The 20,890-nt window shown below is 38.8% G+C and overlaps 1 protein-coding gene across 1 annotated transcript in view; it reads left to right on the plus strand.

Annotated features, from left to right (window-relative positions):
* The first annotated feature begins 18,014 nt into the window (after positions 1-18,014).
* The window catches only part of TRAPPC12 (trafficking protein particle complex subunit 12), a 226,615-nt gene continuing 223,739 nt past the window's right edge, over positions 18,015-20,890 (plus strand). Inside the window, exon 1 of the mRNA XM_007948126.1 lies at positions 18,015-19,238. Within this exon, the coding sequence (XP_007946317.1) occupies positions 18,015-19,238 (1,224 nt within the window). The remainder of the gene's footprint in view (positions 19,239-20,890) is intronic.

Consider the following 20,890-nt stretch of genomic DNA (forward strand, 5'->3'; position numbering starts at 1 on the left):
GTGTATCTTTGTACTCTTCTGCAGATTTAAAATTATTTCAAAATTAAACAATTTTTTAAAAAGATATGATCTTTACCTTCATGAACTCAAAATCTAGAGTGAAAGTTGGACAGGAAAACAAGCAAAGTGTGTGGTGTTGTTAGAAATAATGTTCATAATACTATGAAAGCCTGAAGGTTGAAGCCTTACATCTTCAGTCGGCAGAACTGCTGTGTAACCCTGATTATTAACCTGGACCCAACTAAAGGTACCGTACAGCTTGATGCAAAGCGGGGAAAAGGGGAGTTCATGGGAGCTGATTCGATTCTCACCCTAACATTTACTTGATAATCAAGTTACTAAGCTTTCTGAAAGCTGTTTCTTCGTCTTCAAATCGCTAATTAGAAGACTAACGTGAGTTCTCCTACAGTTGTTGTTGTTGTTGTTATGTGCCGTCGAGTCGGCCCCGACTCATAGCGACCCCTCTTTGGGTTTCCGAGGCAGTATCACTACGGAAGTAGGATTGCCCAACCTTCCTTCCGAGGAGTGGCTGGTGGGTTTGAACCGCCAGCTCTCTGGTTAGCAGGCAAGTGTCTTAGCCACTATGCTACCAGAGCTCCCCCACACACACACAGTAGTCGGAAATAAAACGTAAGAAAGTGATGTGCAAACCGTGAAACACCGTAGGAACGTGAATGAATGGACACCGTAGGAACGTGAATGACTGGTACCTGCCCGGGAGAGCAGGATCTGCTCTCTCCCACCCAGCGACCCACCTGGAACTCCAGTCCGTAGATCACCGGTGCATCATCCTCCATGATGCTGTAAGGCAGGCAGACCTGCAGTCGCTTACACACACCTAAGACACTCTCACTAGAAAACGTATACGTCCTCAAAACGCGGACGTTCTACCAGCGTCCATTCATTCTCTCCCCACTCAGCTTCCTCGCGCCCTAGTAACCGACACCAAATTTAGGATACTTTTTGATCCACACTAGCTCCCGTAGCGGCTTACTTCCTGTGTTTTCTTGACGCGTCATCAACTACGCTTACCATCAGTGCCCAATGGCAGCAGCGCTAGGTTCATGCGCATGACTATTTCGGCTCCCTAGTCCGGGTTCTTCGCCTGCCTTCTTCGTGGAGAGGAATACGGAAGAAGCGAGGAAAATGAATGACGTGGGGGCTGGGATGTAGGGAGGCCGCAGAGGTAGCGATTGGGAGTGTCTTGGAGAAAGGCGGTGCTCTGAGGAACAGGCTGACAGGGGGCGGCCGTCGATACCTCGCTAGGGATGTCGCTCCGCCCCCTAGCTCTTATTTAAAGACTAAACTCAAATATTACCTCTATTGAGCATTCCTGACCATCATCCTAGAAATAATGGTCACTCACTCTGATGCTGTGCTAACTAATTTATTATTATTACTAAAGTGATAATAACAATAACTAAGCGCTGAGTCAAATTTATATGCATAATCGTAAAGATCTTGGTTTCAACCTTATGAATAACGTATGATACTTCCATTTTAGAGATGAGAATCTGTAAAAGTAAGTAACATAATTAAAGTCAGAAAAAATATATGGGGGAGCTAAGAATCGAATCTTATCTGTCAGATTCGAGCTGTCAGACTCCGCTAGGCTCTATCAGGGATCCAAAAGTCATGACATGATAAATTATTTCCTCAGCGCCTACTATTATGTCTGACAAATTTAGGTAATGAATGAAAATCTGACACAGCACCACTTGAAGTATTTGACCACTCATTTGCCTTTGGTAGGGAATCTATCTCCTAATATCTCGGACTGAAATCTTTGCCCCTAAACTTGTTATGGTCGTGGTGGAGAGACTGCCAAAGTGCTCTGCCTTGTCATTAGGTATTGCCAAGAGAGGAATAATATTGCATGGGATGACAACATGTCATAGCTGAACCCCATTAACTCACCTGACTTCTACCAGTGTTCTCAGGACCAAGCACCTTTCATTCAGCTCACTTAATCTTCATTTGTGAGATTATTTAACTGTTTTTCCTCTATCCTTGATTAAGTTTCATGATCGAAGTATCTCAATTCGGTTTTGCTTAGTTGTATCCCAGCATCTAGTACTGTACCTAGCAAAAGTCTCCATAAATATTTGTTGGATCAGTGAAAGGAGATCTTAGTGATTAATTAGAAATCCGTTAAGGAGGCACAGAAATGAGAACCATATTCCACGACTCAGATTAAGTTTTCAAAGCTAAAGGGGTTTTATTCTACATGAAATTCAGCCACACATTTTATTATTAAATTAGCTGTGATTGCATAGTGCCTAAGGCATTTGACTGCTAACAAGAAGGCTGGCGGTTCAAACCCATCAGCAGCTAGGCAGGATAATGAAGCATTCTACTTCCTAAAGATTTACCGCCTTGGAAACTCAATGGGAATCGCTATGAGTCAGAATCGACCCCATGGCAGTGGCTTTGGTTTTTGTATTACATTATTACTAGCTTATTTATAGATATATTACACAAGTAGTACAGATGCGTGGAAGGAAAAGTAGACGCTACAGATAAGCACACAGACAAATCCCAGAGCGTTCCCTACTGATAAATACTTCTAGGGTGCTTTGGCCACCGTTAACACTTTAACCTGTCCCTCCTGTTCGAAGTTTGCCCCTAGTCTCAGTCTTTCAGATTCGTGAGGCTAATTCTAACAGGGACTTTTTTTTTTTTTTTCCTTTCCCCTTCCCCAATCCCAGAGACAGAGTCTGCTCTATCCTTAGCTCCACGCTCTCCCATTCACACTTTGAGAGTGCAGGTACTGCGGCTTTCTTTTGACAGTGCCCGCCAGCTGTCGCACAAACCCGGAAACGCTCGGCTGAGCATGCGCAGAAACAAGGCGTATAAATGACGCGGCCTTAGCGACAGACGCAGGCGCAGAAGGTGCAGGAGGTCCGTGGGTCCATTCTCTCATTTCCTGACTTTCTTCACCTTCTACCTGGACCCGGGTTACAACCGTAGGTGACCCCGTCAACCCAAATCCCAGGTGGGCGGGTGGTAAGTGAGGATCAGGGCCCGAGCAGTAGGGAGGAGAATCGGGCTGTGCCACGCTACACTAGGGAGTTAAAGACCTTCCTTGCCCTCCCTCAACCCCAGTCTTTTTAGGGTCTCTCATTCTCCCTAGGAGCGTCGCTTCCTAGAAAGGAACGTTGGGGAAGCCAGTCACCAGTAGAGAAAGCTATTTGTAAAGAGGAGTCTGCCTGGGTCAGGAACTTGTCGTCCTCATGTTGCTGACACTTGTCACTCTCCTTAACTGGAGACGGTGCCTTGAGATCATTTCTCCTACCTTATCGAGCATCTTCATTTGGCTAAGATTATCCGGCTCCGTCCAGAAAGGACTGTCCTTTATGCCTCGTTCCACTCTTTCACTTCCCTCAGTTTTCCACATTTGCAAAATGGGCATGATGACTTTCTCCCAACCTGCTTTTACTAAGATGAAGATGAAATTCCAATTAAGAGGAAGGCAGTTTGTAAACTATTAGGTGATATACACATTAGTAGTTGTAACGAAGATGCAGCAAAGCGAAGTAGAGTAGGACTCTAAAATTGAGGTCTTCAACTCTGATGTCCCATGACCAACTTGGCCCTGAGTGAGGCACTTAAACCTTTCTTAATTTTGCTCTACTATTCTGTGGAAAGAAGTTAGTAATAACCTACCCTACCAAGATCTTATTAATTGTGAGGATAAAAAGAAATATGAATGTGAAAGCACTTAAATTATTATATATATTGATATATAAAAATCAATATGTAAATATATCTATGTAAATTTTGACATGTATATATTCTGGTAATTTCCATAGCATCATCTATAAAGAGTATGTGTGTGTGTGTGTGTGTGTATATATATATATATATATATGCATGTGTGTGTGTGTATACTGTGAGAATGTGTGTATACTGTGAGAATGAAAACATGCTTATTTAATAGGAAACATAAGGATCAAAGATGTGTTCTAAGATGTGTCCCTTTTCTTTTTCCCGTTCTTGACCACAAAAGAAAAATTTACTTGAATCTACAATTGCTAGCTTTTTAGGGCTCCTTGAAGATACAATGTCTTTGGATCCCAGTATTCTTGGCTTCTTTCTGTAAATTCAGAAAGTAGTAGTGAGTGTCAGACAATGACCCAGCTTTCTATATGTGCTTGGGACAGGGCAGAGAAAGGGAGGATGCAAATAGTATAATATAGTGCCAGTATTGTTCATTCTCCTTCTCAGTTCTTATGTTCTATTGTTTCTACATGGAAATTCCTTCCATGAACCTGTACTGTGATCTTGAACAGTTCCAAATAAGATATTGTCTCTTGGCTTTGTCATTAAAATTGTGATTAGTATGCTCATGTAAAGGTAGTTCCTGGGTGGTGCAAGCAGTTAAGCGCTCTACTGCTAGCCAGAAGGTGGCTGTTCAAACCCACTCAGAGGTGCCTTGAAAGACAGGCCTGGTGCTCTGCTTCCAAAAGGTCACAGCCTTTCTTGATAAACCTGTAGAGCAGTACTAATCTGCATGTATGTGGTCACCATGGGCCAGAATCAAGTCAGAGGCAACTAACAACAAAATGCTTATATATTTGCAGCTCTTCAGTTACTTTTTAATCCTTATTACCCCAATATACAGGGAGCTCTGGTGGCATAGTGCCTAAGGCATTTGCTAACAGGATGGTTGGCAGTTCAAACCCACCAGCCACTCCACAGAAGGAAGACTGGGCAATGTATTTCCATAAAGATTTACCACCACGGAAACCCAAAGGGGATTGCTATGAGTCAGAATCAACTTGATGGCAGTGAGTTTGATTTTTGATTTGGTTTACCCCAATATACAGACAAAGAAACAAAGACTGAAAAATTATTTTTCAAAGGTCACTTCATTTTAGTTGCAAGCTAAGACTCAAATACAGTTATTCAGACCCTGCATTCAGTGTTCTTTCTGCCTCAGCCTGACTGCTCTGGTTCATGATCTATCATAGCAACCTTACAAAGAGAGAAGATGAAAGCACATAGGCAGAAAAACATGTTTGAATCCTGTCAACATCAAGTATTAGCAGTGTGACTTTTGGTCAAATCACTTGCTTTTCTGTATGATAGAAGCAGAGTCCCTGCGTAGCATAAACGATTAAATGCTCAACTACTAGCCAAAGGTTAGGTGGTTCGAATGCTCCCAGAGGCACCTCAGAAGAAGGGCCTGGAGATCTGCTATGAAAGGTCACAGCCTTCATAACCCTGTTGGGCAGTTCTACTCTCCACACATGAGTCTGCTGCACATAAGTTTCCATGAGTCAGAATCGTACAGTATAAAGTATAGTAGTACTTTATAAGTTTTTTGTGAAGATTACTTGAGATGATACATGTAGATTGCTTAATCCTTAGAGATGTTCATTACATGGAAGCTTTCTTGATTACATGCTAATTAGATTTACACTATAGTACTTTCATGGCATAGTACTTTTTATGTTGGAGTACGAAAACCAAACCTAATGCCATCAAGTCAAATTCCAACTCATATATTGGAATGGAACTTAGACTGTTGCAGTGTGGTAAGAGATTTATACTCCCAGAGTATCTTGTGTCCAGTAACTGAACCTGGAAAACTAATTGTAATTGAACATTTCATTTTGTAAATATATAATCACTTAAATTTACTACTTAAAAAAGTTTCTAAAACATTAAGCACTTTATTATTATAAAGCACTCAAGTGGACAAAGAGCAAGTCAGATTTCCTTGCAGCATTTATGATGCTAACATCATCATCATAATAAAAATGTTTAATAAAAATTTTTATACTGTTAATTGGAAAGAGTAAGAGTTGATATGTACAAATCAAAACGTCACATTTTCTGTATTTAAGTATTAAATATAAAAAGACTATGTAGCATTACATAAGATACAGACTTCACATACAAAGACTAGTGTTACCACCACCCAGCATAAGAAATACACTATAGCTGTTTGCTTTGAAATTCTCAAGAGTCCCTCCCAAATCAAATCTTCTTGCCATTTCCTCTAGTCCTCCCTCTCTAACTGAATTGGTAATTATCTCTTTGCTTTACTTGGTTGTTCTACTAAATGTGTGTATATTTCTAAACAATATACTGTTTAATTTATATGTTTTGAACTTTATAGAATCATGCTGTATTTATTTGCTACCCATTGTTTGTGCAAAAATATATTTCTGAAATTCAAACATATTGATGCATTATAATGGAATAGTTCATTGCTTTCACTGCTGGTTAATATTCAGTTGTTGAATGTGTAACTATTTGTTTGTTGTGTGTATAGACAGTTATTTCCAGATTTTTTATTATGAGGTTTTTGGGCGGGGGATTGAGGATAGAGGATGTTTTCTTTTGATTGCCTATTTATAAACATTGACGTTTATAGCTTCCAGTGCACATGTGTAGGAGTTTCTCTGTGATATATATCTAGCCATGGAATTGCTAAGGTCGTAGGTACTGTGACCATATTTATTGTCCCATCTCAACTAGGGCTCTTTTGAGAATGAACTCACTGCCATCGAGTCGGATCTGACTCATAGCGACACCTCTTTGGGTTTCCGAGGCAGTATCTCTACAGAAGTAAATTGCCCAATCTTCCTTCTAAGGAGTGACTGGTGAGTTTGAACCGCCAGCCTTCTGGTTAGCAGTCACATGCCTTAGGCACTATGCCACCAGAGCTCCCTTTGAGAATGAAGTAATGTACTTAATAATTTTTCTGAGACTGAAATTGTCTTGGGAAAATCAAAGTGTATACTTAACCCAGTTGCAGGGTATGTGCTTGTTAAACTTTACTAAACCAGTTGCTGTCATGTCAGTTCTGACTTATGGTTACCCCATGTGTTACAGAGTAAAACTATATGTAGAGGGTTTTCAAGACTGTGATCTTTCAGAAGCATATTGCCAGGCTTCTCTTCTGCAGTGCTTCCAGGTGGGCTCAAACTACCAACCTTCCAGTTGAGCAATAATACCAAATTGTTTTCCAAAGTGGATATATAAATGTATAGCACTTTGAGCTTTTTTAAATCATTTGCCTATTTTTCTATTGAGTCATTTATTGTCCTACTGATTTATGTATTCTTAATATTAATGTGGGAGCTCTGGTAGCATAGTGCCTAAGGCACTTGCCTGCTAACAGAAGCCTGGTGGTTCAAACCCTCCAGCTACTCCTCTGAAGGAAGGTTGGGCAATCTACGTCGGTAGTGCTACCACCTCAGAAACCCAAAGAGGGGTCGCTATGAGTCGCGTCCGACTCGTTGGCACATAACAACAACAACATAATATTAATGTATTAATATTATTCTTAATACTATATATTCTTAATACCTTTTCAATTGTGTTATAAATTTGTTTTCCCTGTCTGTAGCTTGTTTTACTTACTTTATACTATTTTTAATGATAAAGTTTTTCTAATATTAATGTAACAAATTTGTCAATCTTTCCCTTTATGTTTCATACTTATTATGCCTTGTTTTAGAAAATTTCCCTACTTTGAGACCATAAAGATGTTCTATTATATTGTCTTTTGAAAGTTTTACAGTTCTGCCTTTCACAGTAAAGTGTTTAATGTAACTGAAATTGATTTTGTATGTTACATGTGGCAAATGAATTTTTCCTGAGTATGTTAGTTGTTCAAAAACCAATTATTAAAAATGTCGTCTCTTCCCTCAGGTACAGCTACCATGCTGTGTCATATTTACCTTTTATATTTTCAGTTTAAAAATATATTGCTGAATTTAATTAAGATTTAAGATTTTTTATATATATATCTATGCTCATGAGTGAGACTGAACCTATACTGTCCCTTTTTAGTGTGGCCTTGTCAAATTTTGGTACTGAAATTATGTATTTTCTTTGTGGGAAGACTTCTAACTACTAATTCTTTGTCCACAATGGTTACAGAACTATTCAGGCTATATATATAGGGTTATAGGCTATTCAAGTCTTGAATCAGTTGGGCACTTGACATTTTTTAAAGAATTTGTGTATTTTGTCTCCATTCTTAAATTTATTAGCACAAAGTTGTTTATTGTATTTCACTTAGCATCTCTTTAATCTTTCTAGAATTTGTAATAATGTTCCTTTTTTCATTCCTAATATTGTTTACTTTGCCTTCTTTCTTTTTTTTCTTGACCCCTCTTGCCAGAGGTTTGCCGATTTCATTAGTTCTTTCAAAGAACCAAATTTTAACTTTGGCCTCAAGTGCTCAATTACTTGTTTAGAAAAGAAGAACTGACAATTAATGAGTTAAGCCACCAATTTATAAATTAGAAAATAAATAGCATATACAGAGGAATGAAGAGGAAGGAAATTTAAAAAAAAAAAAATGAACTAGAGAACAAGTAGTTGTACAAAAGAGAGCATGAACAAACATTTAAAGCATTTCCTGATTAGGCACAAGATGCCAAGAATGTCCATGTCACCACTTGGATTCAGCTTGGTTCCACCAGTCTTAAACTGTCCAGTAAATAAATAGAAGATATAAGAATTAGTAAGGAAAAAAATAAATAAAATTATCAATTTTTTGTAAGTGAAATAGTTTTCCATGCCACAATGGATGTTGTTGTTATGTGCTGTTGAGTCAGACCCAACTCGTAGCGACCCCTGCTTGGGTTTCCAAAGCACTATCACTACAGAAGTAGATTGCCCAATGGATAAGACAGTAATTTGTTGTGGTGGACTGTCCCGTCCATTGCAGGACTTAACATCCCTGGACTGAGGAAAAATGCCTCTCATATTGCCATTCCTTGCCCCCTCCCTTCTTAATGACAACCAAAAAACACCTCTGTGCATCTGAAATGTTGATGAAGGGTAGAAAACAATTTCTCTTCTGGTTCATAACCACTGATACAGATAATCCAAAGGAATTACCAGAGAAATTATTAGAATCAGTAAAGGCATTAAATAAAGTTGATGCATATTAAATCAATATATTTTTAAAATATAATTAATTGTATATATATACTTATGCCGTTTAAAAAACAAAAACCAAATCCATCACTGTGAAGTCAATTCTGACTTCTTGTTGTTGCTGTTATGTGCCGTCGAGTCGGCCCCGACTCATAGCGACCCCTCCTTGGGTTTCCGAGGCAGTATCACTACGGAAGTAGGATTGCCCAACCTTCCTTCCGAGGAGTGGCTGGTGGGTTTGAACCGCCAGCCTTCTGGTTAGCAGTCAAGTGCTTTAGTCACTATGCTACCAGAGCTCCTTCTGACTTCTAGTGACCTTAAAAGACAGTCTGTCATCTTTATGGAAGCAGACTGCCACATCTTTCTCCCTTGGAGCATCTGGTGGTTTCAAACTGCAGACATTTTGGTTAATAGCCAGGTGCTTAACATCTGTACACACTAACAGAGTTACTTATATACCATTTACAATAAATCAAAACCAAACCTACTTCCATTGAGTCAATTGTGGCTCACAGCAACCCTTTAGGACAGCATAGAACTGCCCCATAAGGTTCCCAAGGCTGTAAATCATCACAGAAGCCAACTATCTCATTTTTCTCCCACCAACCTTTTGGTTAGCAGTCAAATGCTTTAACCACTATGCCACCAGAGCTCCTCCATTTATATGTAGTGGCAAGATGCCCCCATCCCCATCATATGAGACAGCAGGGTTCAGTTCCATGAAGGAAGCATAAATAGGATAAAAAATACTGAGTACCTCAAAATGTTTCTAAAAAGATGCACAAAGCCTTTCATGGAGAAAAAATTAAAATTTTATTAAAAGACTTTAAGAAGTCCTGAATAAATGAAAAGATTAAACATGTTTATGAATTGAAAGACTCATTATCACAGCCCTGTCTCATTCCCTAATGTTGGCTCCCTGAGAGCAGGGATAATGATACATTCAGCCTTGTGTCTAAGACAAACTAAGAGCTCAGTAATTATTTTATTGTTATTGTTTTTGTCTGTGGGACATTTCAGTACAGTTCTTTGTCAGGTAGAATGCTGTCAGTGATAGGATAATATCCATACATCTACAAGGAAGACCCATTAATATGACTGTTATTCAAATTTATGCCCCAACCACCAAAGCCAAAGATGAGGAAATTGAAGATTTTTGTCAACTTCTGCAGTCTGAAATTGACCAAACATGCAAGCAGGATGTGTTAATTATCATTGGTGACTGGAATGCAAAAGTTGGAAACAAAGAAGAATCACTGGTAGTTGGAAAATTTGGCCTTGGTGACAGAAATAATGCTGGAACTCGCATGGTAGAATTTTGCAAGACCAACGACTTGTTCATTGAAAACACCTTTTTTCAGCAACACAAATGGTGGCTGTACACGTGGACTTCACCAGATGGAATGCACAGGAATCACATTGACTACATCTGTGGCAAGAGACGGTGGAAAAGCTCAGTATCTTCAGCCAAAACCAAGCCAGGAGCTGATTGTGGAACAGACCATTAACTGCTCATATGCAAGTTCAACGTGAAGTTAAAGACAATTAAAACAAGTCCAAGAGAGCCAAAATATGATCTTGAATATATCGCTCCTGAATTTAGAGATAATCTAAAGAATATATTTGAAGCATCGAACACCAGCGACCGAAAACCAGAAGAATTTTGGGAGGATATCAAGAACATTATCCATGAAGAAACCAAGAGATCACTAAAAGGTTGTCAAAGAATTCACATTGCTTGGTTCTACAATTGATACCATTGGAAACAGCAGTCAGGACATTAGATGACGTGTAGCACTGGGAAAGTCAACCACGAAGGAGCTATTTCAAGTACTGAGGAGCAAGGATGTCTCCTTGAGGACTAAGGTGCACCTGACAAAAGCCATGATATTTCCATTCACCTCGTATGCATGTTAGAGCTGGACAATGAATAAGGAAGACCGAAGAAGAGTTGATGCTTTTGAGTTGTGGTGCTGGCAAAGAATGCCGAAAGTTCCACGAACTGCTAAAAGAACTAATATCTGTCCTGGAGGAAGTGCACCCAAAATTCTCCTTGGAAGCGAGAATGGCCAGACTTGGTCTCACCAATTTTGGTCATGTTGTCAGAAAGGACCATTCCCTGGAGAAGGATGTCATGCTTGGTAGGGTGGAGTGTCAACAACGGAGGGGGAGGCCTTCAACGAGATGGATTGACATCGTGGCTGTGATGATGGGCTCAAGTATAGCAGGGATCATGGAGCTGGTGCGGGATCAGGTGGTGTTCCATTCTGTGCATGGGTCACTATGAGTCGGAAACAACTCCACGGCACCTAACAACAACAACAACAGTAGCGTTGTGTCTAAGGTGCTTGACTGGTTCAAACCCACCAGCTACTCCTCAGAAAGAAGGTTGGGCGATCTACTTCCTTACTTTCCTCAGAAACCTAAGGAAGGGTCACTACAAGTAGGATCTGACTCTACAGCAGTGCATGGCATTGTTGCTGTTATTGTAAATCCTAGTCTCTATGCATGTAGGGTAGGATGCATCTTGAGTCCCACCTTGCTGGAGGATATGACTCAAGTCACCACCATTTTTGTGAGGTATTGTAAATCCTGTTCTCTATGCGTGTTTAGGGTGGGATGTGTCTTGAGCCCCACCTTGCTAGAGTGTGTGACTCATGTCACCACCATTGGCTTCCTTAAAGATAGTTTACGAATGTTCTGGGAAAGTTCACTGTCTTGCTCTGATGCTGTGTTTGGTTCATCATCTCACCCCTGGACTTGAGACAGAACCACCATCTGACCTGACGATTTTGGTTCACCAATCCCTGGAACCATGTTGAGTTGTGAGAATCCTCTAGACCTACCACAGACCTGGCACTTAACAGCCTTCCAGCCTCCACCACTATCACGTGAACCATTTCCTTGGGAGTTTGTGAGTTCTGTGAAGCATTACAACAAACTATGGAAACCTAAGATGGGAGGCAGATTATTGAGGGGAGGAAGAGGAGTTGATGTCAGAAATGATGGAGTGGCACAGCAGTTTTGAAAAGTTGGATATTTGGGATATCTTTAACCTGTGCCTCAAAAGGACCGGCCTTGTGCTGATCTTTCTACAAGAAATTATTCAATCAAAAATTTAAATCTATCAGACTGAATTAGAATTAATTTTAGAACCTAGAATCTAGTCAGTGTTAGAAGATGAGGGAAAAATATAATCTATTTCTTGAATCATAGCCTTATCTGGAAACAAATTCTTATTTTTAGAATAAAAAAAAATTGTTGTGGTTAGGTGCTATCAAGTTGGTTCTAACTTGTAGCAATATGTGTAATAGACTGAAACATTGTCTGATCCTGTACCATCCTCATATTTTTGCCATGCCCATCATTGCAGCCACTGTGTCAGTCCATCTCGTTGAGGGTCTTCCTCTTTTTTGCTGACCCTCTGCTTTGCCTTAGCAAGTGATTTCAAATGAATCATACTTGTATGATATCCATCTCCAGGGACTGGTACCTTGTGGGAACATGACCAAAGTACGAGAATAATAACAAGAAGAAGAAAACTCTATTGGTTTTCAGGTCCTTGTAAAAATATGCGAAAATCAGAACATCATGCTTGTTGTTTGCATGGTCTTCACACTGTTTCCATTTCCTGCACAGGTAAAATCAAACAGAAAAGCTTTAAGTACATATGACTGATTCTGCACTTTGTTATTCTTGAGGTAGCCTCCTTTTTGAGCTCCCCATGAAACATTACAGGAATGCATGCTTTTGCTTCTTTACATTGTATTTTTTTACTAGTTTATATAGCTAATTATTAGGGAGCTCTGGTAGAGTAGTGCCTAAGGCATTTGACTGCTAACCAGAAGGCTGGCGGTTCAAACTCACCAGCCACTCTTCAGAAGGAAGGTTGGGCAATCTACTTCCCTAGTGATACTGCCTCGGAAACCCATGGAGGGGTCGCTATGAGTCGGGTCTGACTCAACAGCACATAACAACAACAACAACAGCTAATTATTGGATGAGTGTTTAAGAAATAGAGAATTAGTAACTGACTGTGTTGGACAAGAAATTTTCTAAAATATTTTAACTTTTAATTATCTGGTTTAAAATAATTTTGTCTTCAGTTCTCGGAGTGATTGATGACATACTACAGCAAAGCTAATTTGGAGTACTGTGATGGAAGTGTTGACAGAAAAAGTATTCTTATCTAGAAATTAGCCAAGTATAGTTTTAAAAGATCAAAAAGGTGGTTTCCTTCTGGAAAAAAAACCTTTTATCAGAGTATTTTAGATTTCTTTAACCCTTTCATGACCAGTGGGACATTTATGATACACTTAATTTTTGCCTCTCTCGTGCCTTTGGATGCTAGTGTTCCATTTATAGTACTGGCTGGAATCTGGTGGGGACATGTATAATTTTATAACTGAAGAAACATACAGTGGAGCCAAATCATGGTATTGAGGGTAAATCATGGTTTAGAGGATATTGAATGAGGAGGTACATCCCAAAGGTGTGAATATGTAAAACTTTTATCTAGCATGTGTACAGTGAGGTAAGCCTTGTAGATGCATTTGTGGTTTGCTATGTGTTATTTGGAAGTTGTGGTTTTGGTGATATAATTTTCAAGTGAATAACTTATTTTCAGGTGTAATACCATATCTGTATGCAAATAACTCTCACTTTCTACATTCTTTTGCTAAGCACTACCACTCCTCCACACCTCCACCCTCAGTAGTAAAGGTGCCATGCTAATTTTTGTTTACAACACCATGTAAGAATATGGCCAAATGTGACTAGCTTCCTTTCTGACTTACTTTCATTAAGCAGCTTACTGTGAGTCTGGAAATCAAAGTAAAAGTAAGATTCCCTGTTTTTTTGAAGAAGGAGCCCAGAGGAAGCAGGGTACCAAATGACTTAAGGGTAGATTGGAAGGCATTTATCTGTCCAGAGATCTAGATGGTGTGCAGAGGTTGCAGCACTATGAAAAAGGTGACTCAAACAACAATTGTATGTAACCATTACAGGGTGCCTTTATGTGTCGTGTTTCCAAAAGTTTCACATGATAAAATAAATTTGCTAAGAACCAGTTTTACTCATGCTTCCTCCTACCTGTCCTACCTCCAGAGTATAGGGGCACATATGTCTCCCACATATTATTATGAAAATCCATCTTGCCTAACAAAATTTTAACATGTCTCAGTTTTTCATCATGCATTCTATTAAAGAAAAACTTTGTTGTTGTTAGGTGCTGTCAAGTTGGCTCCAAAATGTAGTTAGCCTATTACAACAGAATGAAACACTGCCATGTGCCATCCTCAGAATTACTATCATTTTTGAGCCCATTATCACAGCCACTGTGTGAATCCGTTTCACTGAGGGTCTTCTCCTTTTTCACTGACCCTCTACTTTGCCAAGCATGATATCCTCCTCCAAAGATTGCTTTCTTCTGACAACATACCCAAAGTCTGGCCATTCTCACTTCTATGGAGCATTTGGCTATACTCCCTCCAAGACAGATTTATTCATTCTTTTAGCAGTTCATGGTACATGTAATATTCTTCACCAGCACCACAACTCAAATGCATTAATTCTTCTGAGGTCTGCTTAATTCATTGTCCAGCTCTCACGTGCATATGAGACTATTGAAAATACCATGGATTGGGTCAGGTGCATGTTAGTCTCCAAAGTGACATCTTAGCTCTTCAACACTTCAAAGAGGTCTTTTGCAGCAGATTTGCCCAATGTAATACGTCATTTGATTTCTCGACTGCTGCTTCCATGGCTTGATTGTGGATCTAAGTAAAATGAAATCCTGGAAAATGTTAATTTTTTCTCCATTTACCAGGATGTTGCTATTGTCCAGTTGTAAGGACTTTCATTTTCTTTATGTTGAGTTGTAATCCATACTGAAGGCTGTAGTTTCTGATCTTCATCAATAAGTGCTTCAAGACTTCTTCATGTTTAGCATGCAGTGTGGTGTCATCTGCATGTTGCAGGTTGTTAATGAGCCTTCCTCCAATCCTGATGCACATTCTCCTTCATATAGTCCAGCTTCTTGGATTATTTGCTCACCATGCAAATTGAATAAATATGGTGAAAGGTTACAACCCAGATGCATACCCTTCCTGATTTTAAACCATGCAGTATCCCTTTGTACTGTTAATTTTGTTTGTTTTGTTTTTGTTTTTTGGAGTGTTCCCTCTCCTTTGTTCTGTTTTAATGACTGCCTCTTGGTGTATGTACTGGTTCCTCATGTGCAGAACTAAGTGTTGTGGAATTCCTGTTCTTCACAATGTTACACATAATTTGTTGTGATCCACACAGTTGAATACCTTTGCACAGTCAGTAAAACACAGGTAAAAATATTTCAGGTATTCTTTGCTTTCAGCCAAGATCCATATGACATCAGCAGTAGTATTCCTCATCCCACCCTCTCTTCTGAATCCAGCTTGAATCTCTGGCAGTTCCCTGTCAGTATAGTCTGCAACCATTTTTGAATTATCTTTACAATTTTACTTTCATGTGGTATTAATTATGTGCTTTGACAATTTCTGCATTCTTTTGCATCTCCTTGCTCTGAAATGAGCATAGATACAGATCTCTTCCAATCAGTTCGCCAGGTAGCTCTCTTCTATAAGGCATAAATGAGTTAAGTGCCTTCAGAACCACATCCATTTGTTGAAATATCTCAGCGGGAATTCCGTCAATTCCTGGAGCCCTGTTTTTCTGCCAGTTCCTTCAATACCATCAGTTTGGACTTCTTCCTTCAATACCATTGGTTCTTGATCGTATGCTACCTCCTGAAATGGTTGAATGTTCTTTTTGGTACTGTGACTCTGTGTATTCTTTCCATTTTCTTTTGATTCTTCCTGTGTTGTTCAATATTTTGACCATAGAATTTTTGACCATATCAATCCTTCAGTATCACACCCAGAGGGTTAAATATTTTCTTCATTTATTTTAGCTTAAGAAATGCCATACATATTCTTCCCTTTTTAATTTTTCAGCTCCAGGTCTTTGTCCATTTCATTATAATACTTTACTTTGTCCTCTCGAGCTGCCCTTGGAAATCTTCTGTTCCAGTCTTTTGCTTCGTCATTTCTTCATCATTCACTTTAGCTGCTCTCTTCTCAGGAGCAAGCTTCAGAGTCTCTTCTGTCATCTATCTTGGTTGTTACTTCCTTTCCCTTTTTTTTTTTTTTTTTTAAATAACCTTTTGCTTTCTTTACATATGATGTCATCCCACAACTTATCTGTGGTCACTGGTATTCAGTACATCAATTCTATCCTTCAGATGGTCTCTAAATTCAGATGGGATACATTCAATGCCATATTTTGGCTCTCTGGACTTGTTTTAATTTTCTTCAGCTTCAACTTAAATTTGCATAAAAAGAATTGATCATCTGTTCCACAGTCGGTTCCTGGCCTTGTTTGGACAATATTGATCTTCTCCATCATCTCTTTCCAGAGTTTGATTCCTATATATTCCATCTGGCTAGATCCACGTGTATGGTCACTGTTCATGTAGTTTGAAAAAGATATCTGCAACGAGCAAGTCATTGGTCTTGCAGAATTCTGTCACGTGATCTCTGGCATCATTGCTGATCACCAAGGCCATGTTTTCCAACTATTGATGCTTTTCTTTTACTTTGTTGCCAACATTCATATTCCAATCACTAGTAATTATCAATATATCTTGCTTGCGTGGTTGGTCAATATCAAACTGCAGAAGTTGGTAAAAATCAGTGTCTTAATCTTTGGCTTTAGTAATTTGTGCATAAATTTGAATAATAGTTTTAATAAGTCTTCCTTTTAGGCATATGGATATTATCCTATCATATCCTATCACTGACAGTATTGTACTAAAGGATAAAACCAAACTTACTGCATCGAATCAATTAGACTTATAGCGACCCCTCCTTGGGTTTCTGAAGCGGTATCTCTACCTTGCCCAATCTTCCTTATGAGGAGTGGCTGGTGGGTTTGAACTACCAGCCTTCTGGTTAGCAGTCAAATGCCTTAGGCACTATGCCATAAGAGATCTTGAAATGTTCTTTTTGAAGGTGAATGTGACACCATTCCTCTTCACTTTGTTATTCCTAGCATAGTAGACCATGTGATTGTCCCATTCAGAAGAGCCAAAACCAGTCCATTTCAGCTCACTAATGCATAGGATATCAATCTTTATGTATTTCCTTTCATTATTAAAGAAGAACTATATAAAGTAATTTTTACCAAAAAAAGAAAAAAAAGTTCTTCAAGGAAAGGAAAAAATACTTTTTTTTTGGATTCAAATGCCTTTCCTCATTCTTGGCCCTCTGCTATCCAGTGTCAACCCAACATTTCAGCTTTAGCTGGTTCTGGTTTCTCCACTTACTAGCTGTATGATTTTGAACAGTCCACAGGATTTCTGTAAGCCTCAGTTTCCTCATCTTCAAAACAGAAATGATAGCAGCTGTATCAGAGAGCTATTTTAAAGATTAAGAAAATACTTGGAAAGCTTGGCATAGAGTAAGACCTTAATAAACGTTATTTATTCTTGTCATTAGCTTCAGCAGTCACTGATCAGTGAGAATGCTTTTTGCTTTCTTACTGCTCAGCTTGAGCTCATACCATTCTCACTATCTCAAATTCCCAGAATTAAATAGATAATGTTATAACCCCAGGAAAGAACACAGATTATTACACATTTGGAATATGTTTGGGATGCTTCAAGGATAAGGGAGACTTCAACTGAACTTTAAAGAATGAATTGTTGTTGTTGTTGTTGTTATGTGCCGTCGAGTCGGACCCAACTCATAGCGACCCCTCCTTGGGTTTCCGAGGCAGTATCACTACAGAAGTAGGATTGCCCAACCTTCCTTCCGAGGAGTGACTGGTGAGTTTGAACCGCCAGCCTTCTGGTTAGCAGTCACATGCCTTAGCCACTATGCTACCAGAGCTCCCAAAGAATGAATAGTATTTAAAAGGTTGAAGAAATTAAAGTCTTTTGAATTTTGAACCATTGAATATGTTACACTAAACATTTTTTAATTAAAATTTTTAATAATAAGGTCACATTAGCTTAATAACTTAAACACAAAACTGATTATGTTAATTTGTATTTGTCTTTGTTTCAGGCAACTATGGAAAATGCCAAAGGTACTAATCAGAACATGACTGACAAATCTTCTCCAACTGAAGTAGAAACAGAGAACATCATTCAGCAGGTGACTCAGGAAGAACAAGGGCAGCTTCTTTTTCATGAAGAAACCATTGATCTTGGTGGAGATGAATTTGGGTCTGAAGAGAATGAGACCATATCAGAAGATTCTAATAATTTCATAGATAAGCTTAATGAGCAAATGATGGAAAGTGTCCTCATTTCTGACTCTCCTAATAATAGTGAAGATGATGTGGGTGAGCTTGGTTGTTTGCAGGATGTTGTGGAGCCTGTAGAAAGCAAAGCTAATGACAGAGTAGAAAATATAGATAAGGAAGAAATTGATACTCTGAGTAATGATAGTGAAACGGACCATGATAGTACACCCAAAGATGTCTCTGACATGACCCCTGATAGCAGAGCCTCATTGAAAGAAGATCCAACACAAGAAGTAAAAGGCATGCCCATATTTGAAAGTGAAGACGCAGCGGACTCAGTCCCAAGTGATGAAAAAACTAACCCAGAAGAACAAGTATCAGAAATGTCTTCTAGTCAGTCTTCTAAAGATGAGCCTGTTCCCGTATGCACCATTTTCAGTCAATCAAATACATCTAATTCCCAGCCTCACTTGTTTCTTCATGATGGCTTTGAGTCTCAAATGGTAAAATCTCCTAGTTTCAGCAGTGCAAGTGAAACTTCAGCCAAGACACCTCCTCAGGTGGTCCAGCCAAGTCCCAGCCTGAGTAAATTTTTTGGAGATACAACCAACACAAATTCCTTGGCTTCAGATTTCTTTGATTCCTTTACTACATCCACCTTCATTTCTGTCAGTAATCCTAATGCAGGCTCTTCAGTACCAGAAAAATTGTCTTCACTCACTACTCCAGTGGGTGATAAATCCCCTGATTCTGCTGATCCTTCTTACTCACCAGGGATTGAAAGATCAGAATCAGGTATTTCTACAGCTTCTCTAGAAATTTCTCAGTCTCCAAAACCATTTTCACAGATTCAAGCTGTATTTGCAGGGAGTGATGACCCCTTTGCCACAGCGCTGAACATGAGTGAAATGGACCGAAGAAACGATGCATGGCTTCCTAGTGAGGAGACCAGGAGTGTTTTGATTTCTGTAGCTACTCAACAGTACAGCACAGTGTTCATAGACAAGGAGAATCTCACCATGCCAGGCTTGAAGTTTGACAACATTCAGGTAAGATGGTGGGATATTTTTAAAGGCATATCTGTAATGGAAATCTTTTCAATGAGAAAATAATTCTAGACTCATGTCTCTTTCTTTGTAATCTGTTTGTTTTTTAAAAAAGCAATACATACCTCTAAAAAGATTGAAACATCCTTACTTTTCAGCAGTCACTAAGATTCTAATTATGAGACTCTTCATAATTATGCCACTAGGTAATTTGGAACTCTGTTGATTTCTCTATTTTAAGGGTCTACTGAGAATCTTAGAAATACCAGCAAGACAAATAGTTAATCATATTTTTCTAAAGTAGTTTTAAACTTTGTATGGCTGGTTTGTTTGTGAAATTTGAGTTGCAATGAATGATAAATCCATTACTTTTTTTAAGTCTGAAAAAATATATTTTTTATACATATAGCATGCATTTATAGATTCAATGAGGAAAAGATGAACTTCCCAAAAAATAACAAATCATAAAAATTTGAAATGTTATGTAGAATAGCTAATACTGCTATAACAAATCCCATAAGTGAGTGGTTGTAACAACCAGAAATTTATTTCTCACAGTCTAGGAGGCCAGAAGTATGATTTCAGGGCACTGGCTCTAGGGAAAGGCTCTCTCTTCTACTCTGTGGAAAATCTTTCAGCTTCTCTTCCTGGGTTCCTTGAGGATCTCCACATGGCATCATTATTTCTTCATTTGTACTCCCTTGCTTCTCTTTGTACCTAATCTGGTCTTTTTATATCTCAAAAATGATTGGCTTAAGGCATACCATACCCTGATATGGCCTCATTAACATAACATAGAAAAGCCTGTTTCCAAATGAGATTATATCCACATGTATAGGGGTTAAGATTTACAACACATGTTTTTGGAGTACACAATTCAATCCATAAAATAGTAAATGGTAATACTAAGGGAGCTCTGATGGCTTAGTGCCTCAGGCATTTGACTGCTAACCTGAGGACGAGCAGTTCAAACTCACCAGCCGCTCCTGGATTGGGCGATCTACTTCAGTAGTGATACTGTCTCAGATCATAGGGGTCGCCATGAGTCAGATGCAACTCAGCGGCAGTGAGTTTGGTTTGGTTTTGGTTGGTAATATTAAAAATATTTGTTGGTAATATTAAAAAGTTCAATCTTATAAGAAATCAAAGACAGTCAAATTAAAGTGTTTCATTTTCCATCCATCACATTGGGTGTTTCATTTATAATTCAATGTTTTTTAGATAATGAGAAAATACCCATTTTCAGGCAGTCTTTTGACCTAAAATTTCCACTCTTAGGAATTTATTATAAGAAAATAATCACATTTGTATACAAATACCTAGCAACTGGAATGTGCATCAAAGTGTAGTTCATAATTGTAAACAAAAACAAAAAAAAAAAATTCTAAAAGTCCATCAGCAGGAGGTTGGTTGAATACATTTGACTCATCATTGCAATGTTTATTTATATACAAAAAAAAAAAAAACTTAACTGCCGTTGAGTCGATTGGACTCATAGCGACCCCTCCAAGGCGGTATCACTATGGAAGTAGATTGCTCAATCTTCCTTCCAAGGAGTGGCTGGTGGTTTTGAACCACCAGCCTTCTGGTTAGCAGTCAAATGCCTTTAGGCACTATACCACTAGAGCTCCCCAATTATTTATATAGGCATTAAA

Source organism: Orycteropus afer, unplaced genomic scaffold (genome assembly GCF_000298275.1).
Source record: "Orycteropus afer afer isolate SDZICR_OR568_19922 unplaced genomic scaffold, OryAfe1.0 scaffold00204, whole genome shotgun sequence".
Lineage (NCBI taxonomy): Eukaryota > Metazoa > Chordata > Mammalia > Tubulidentata > Orycteropodidae > Orycteropus > Orycteropus afer.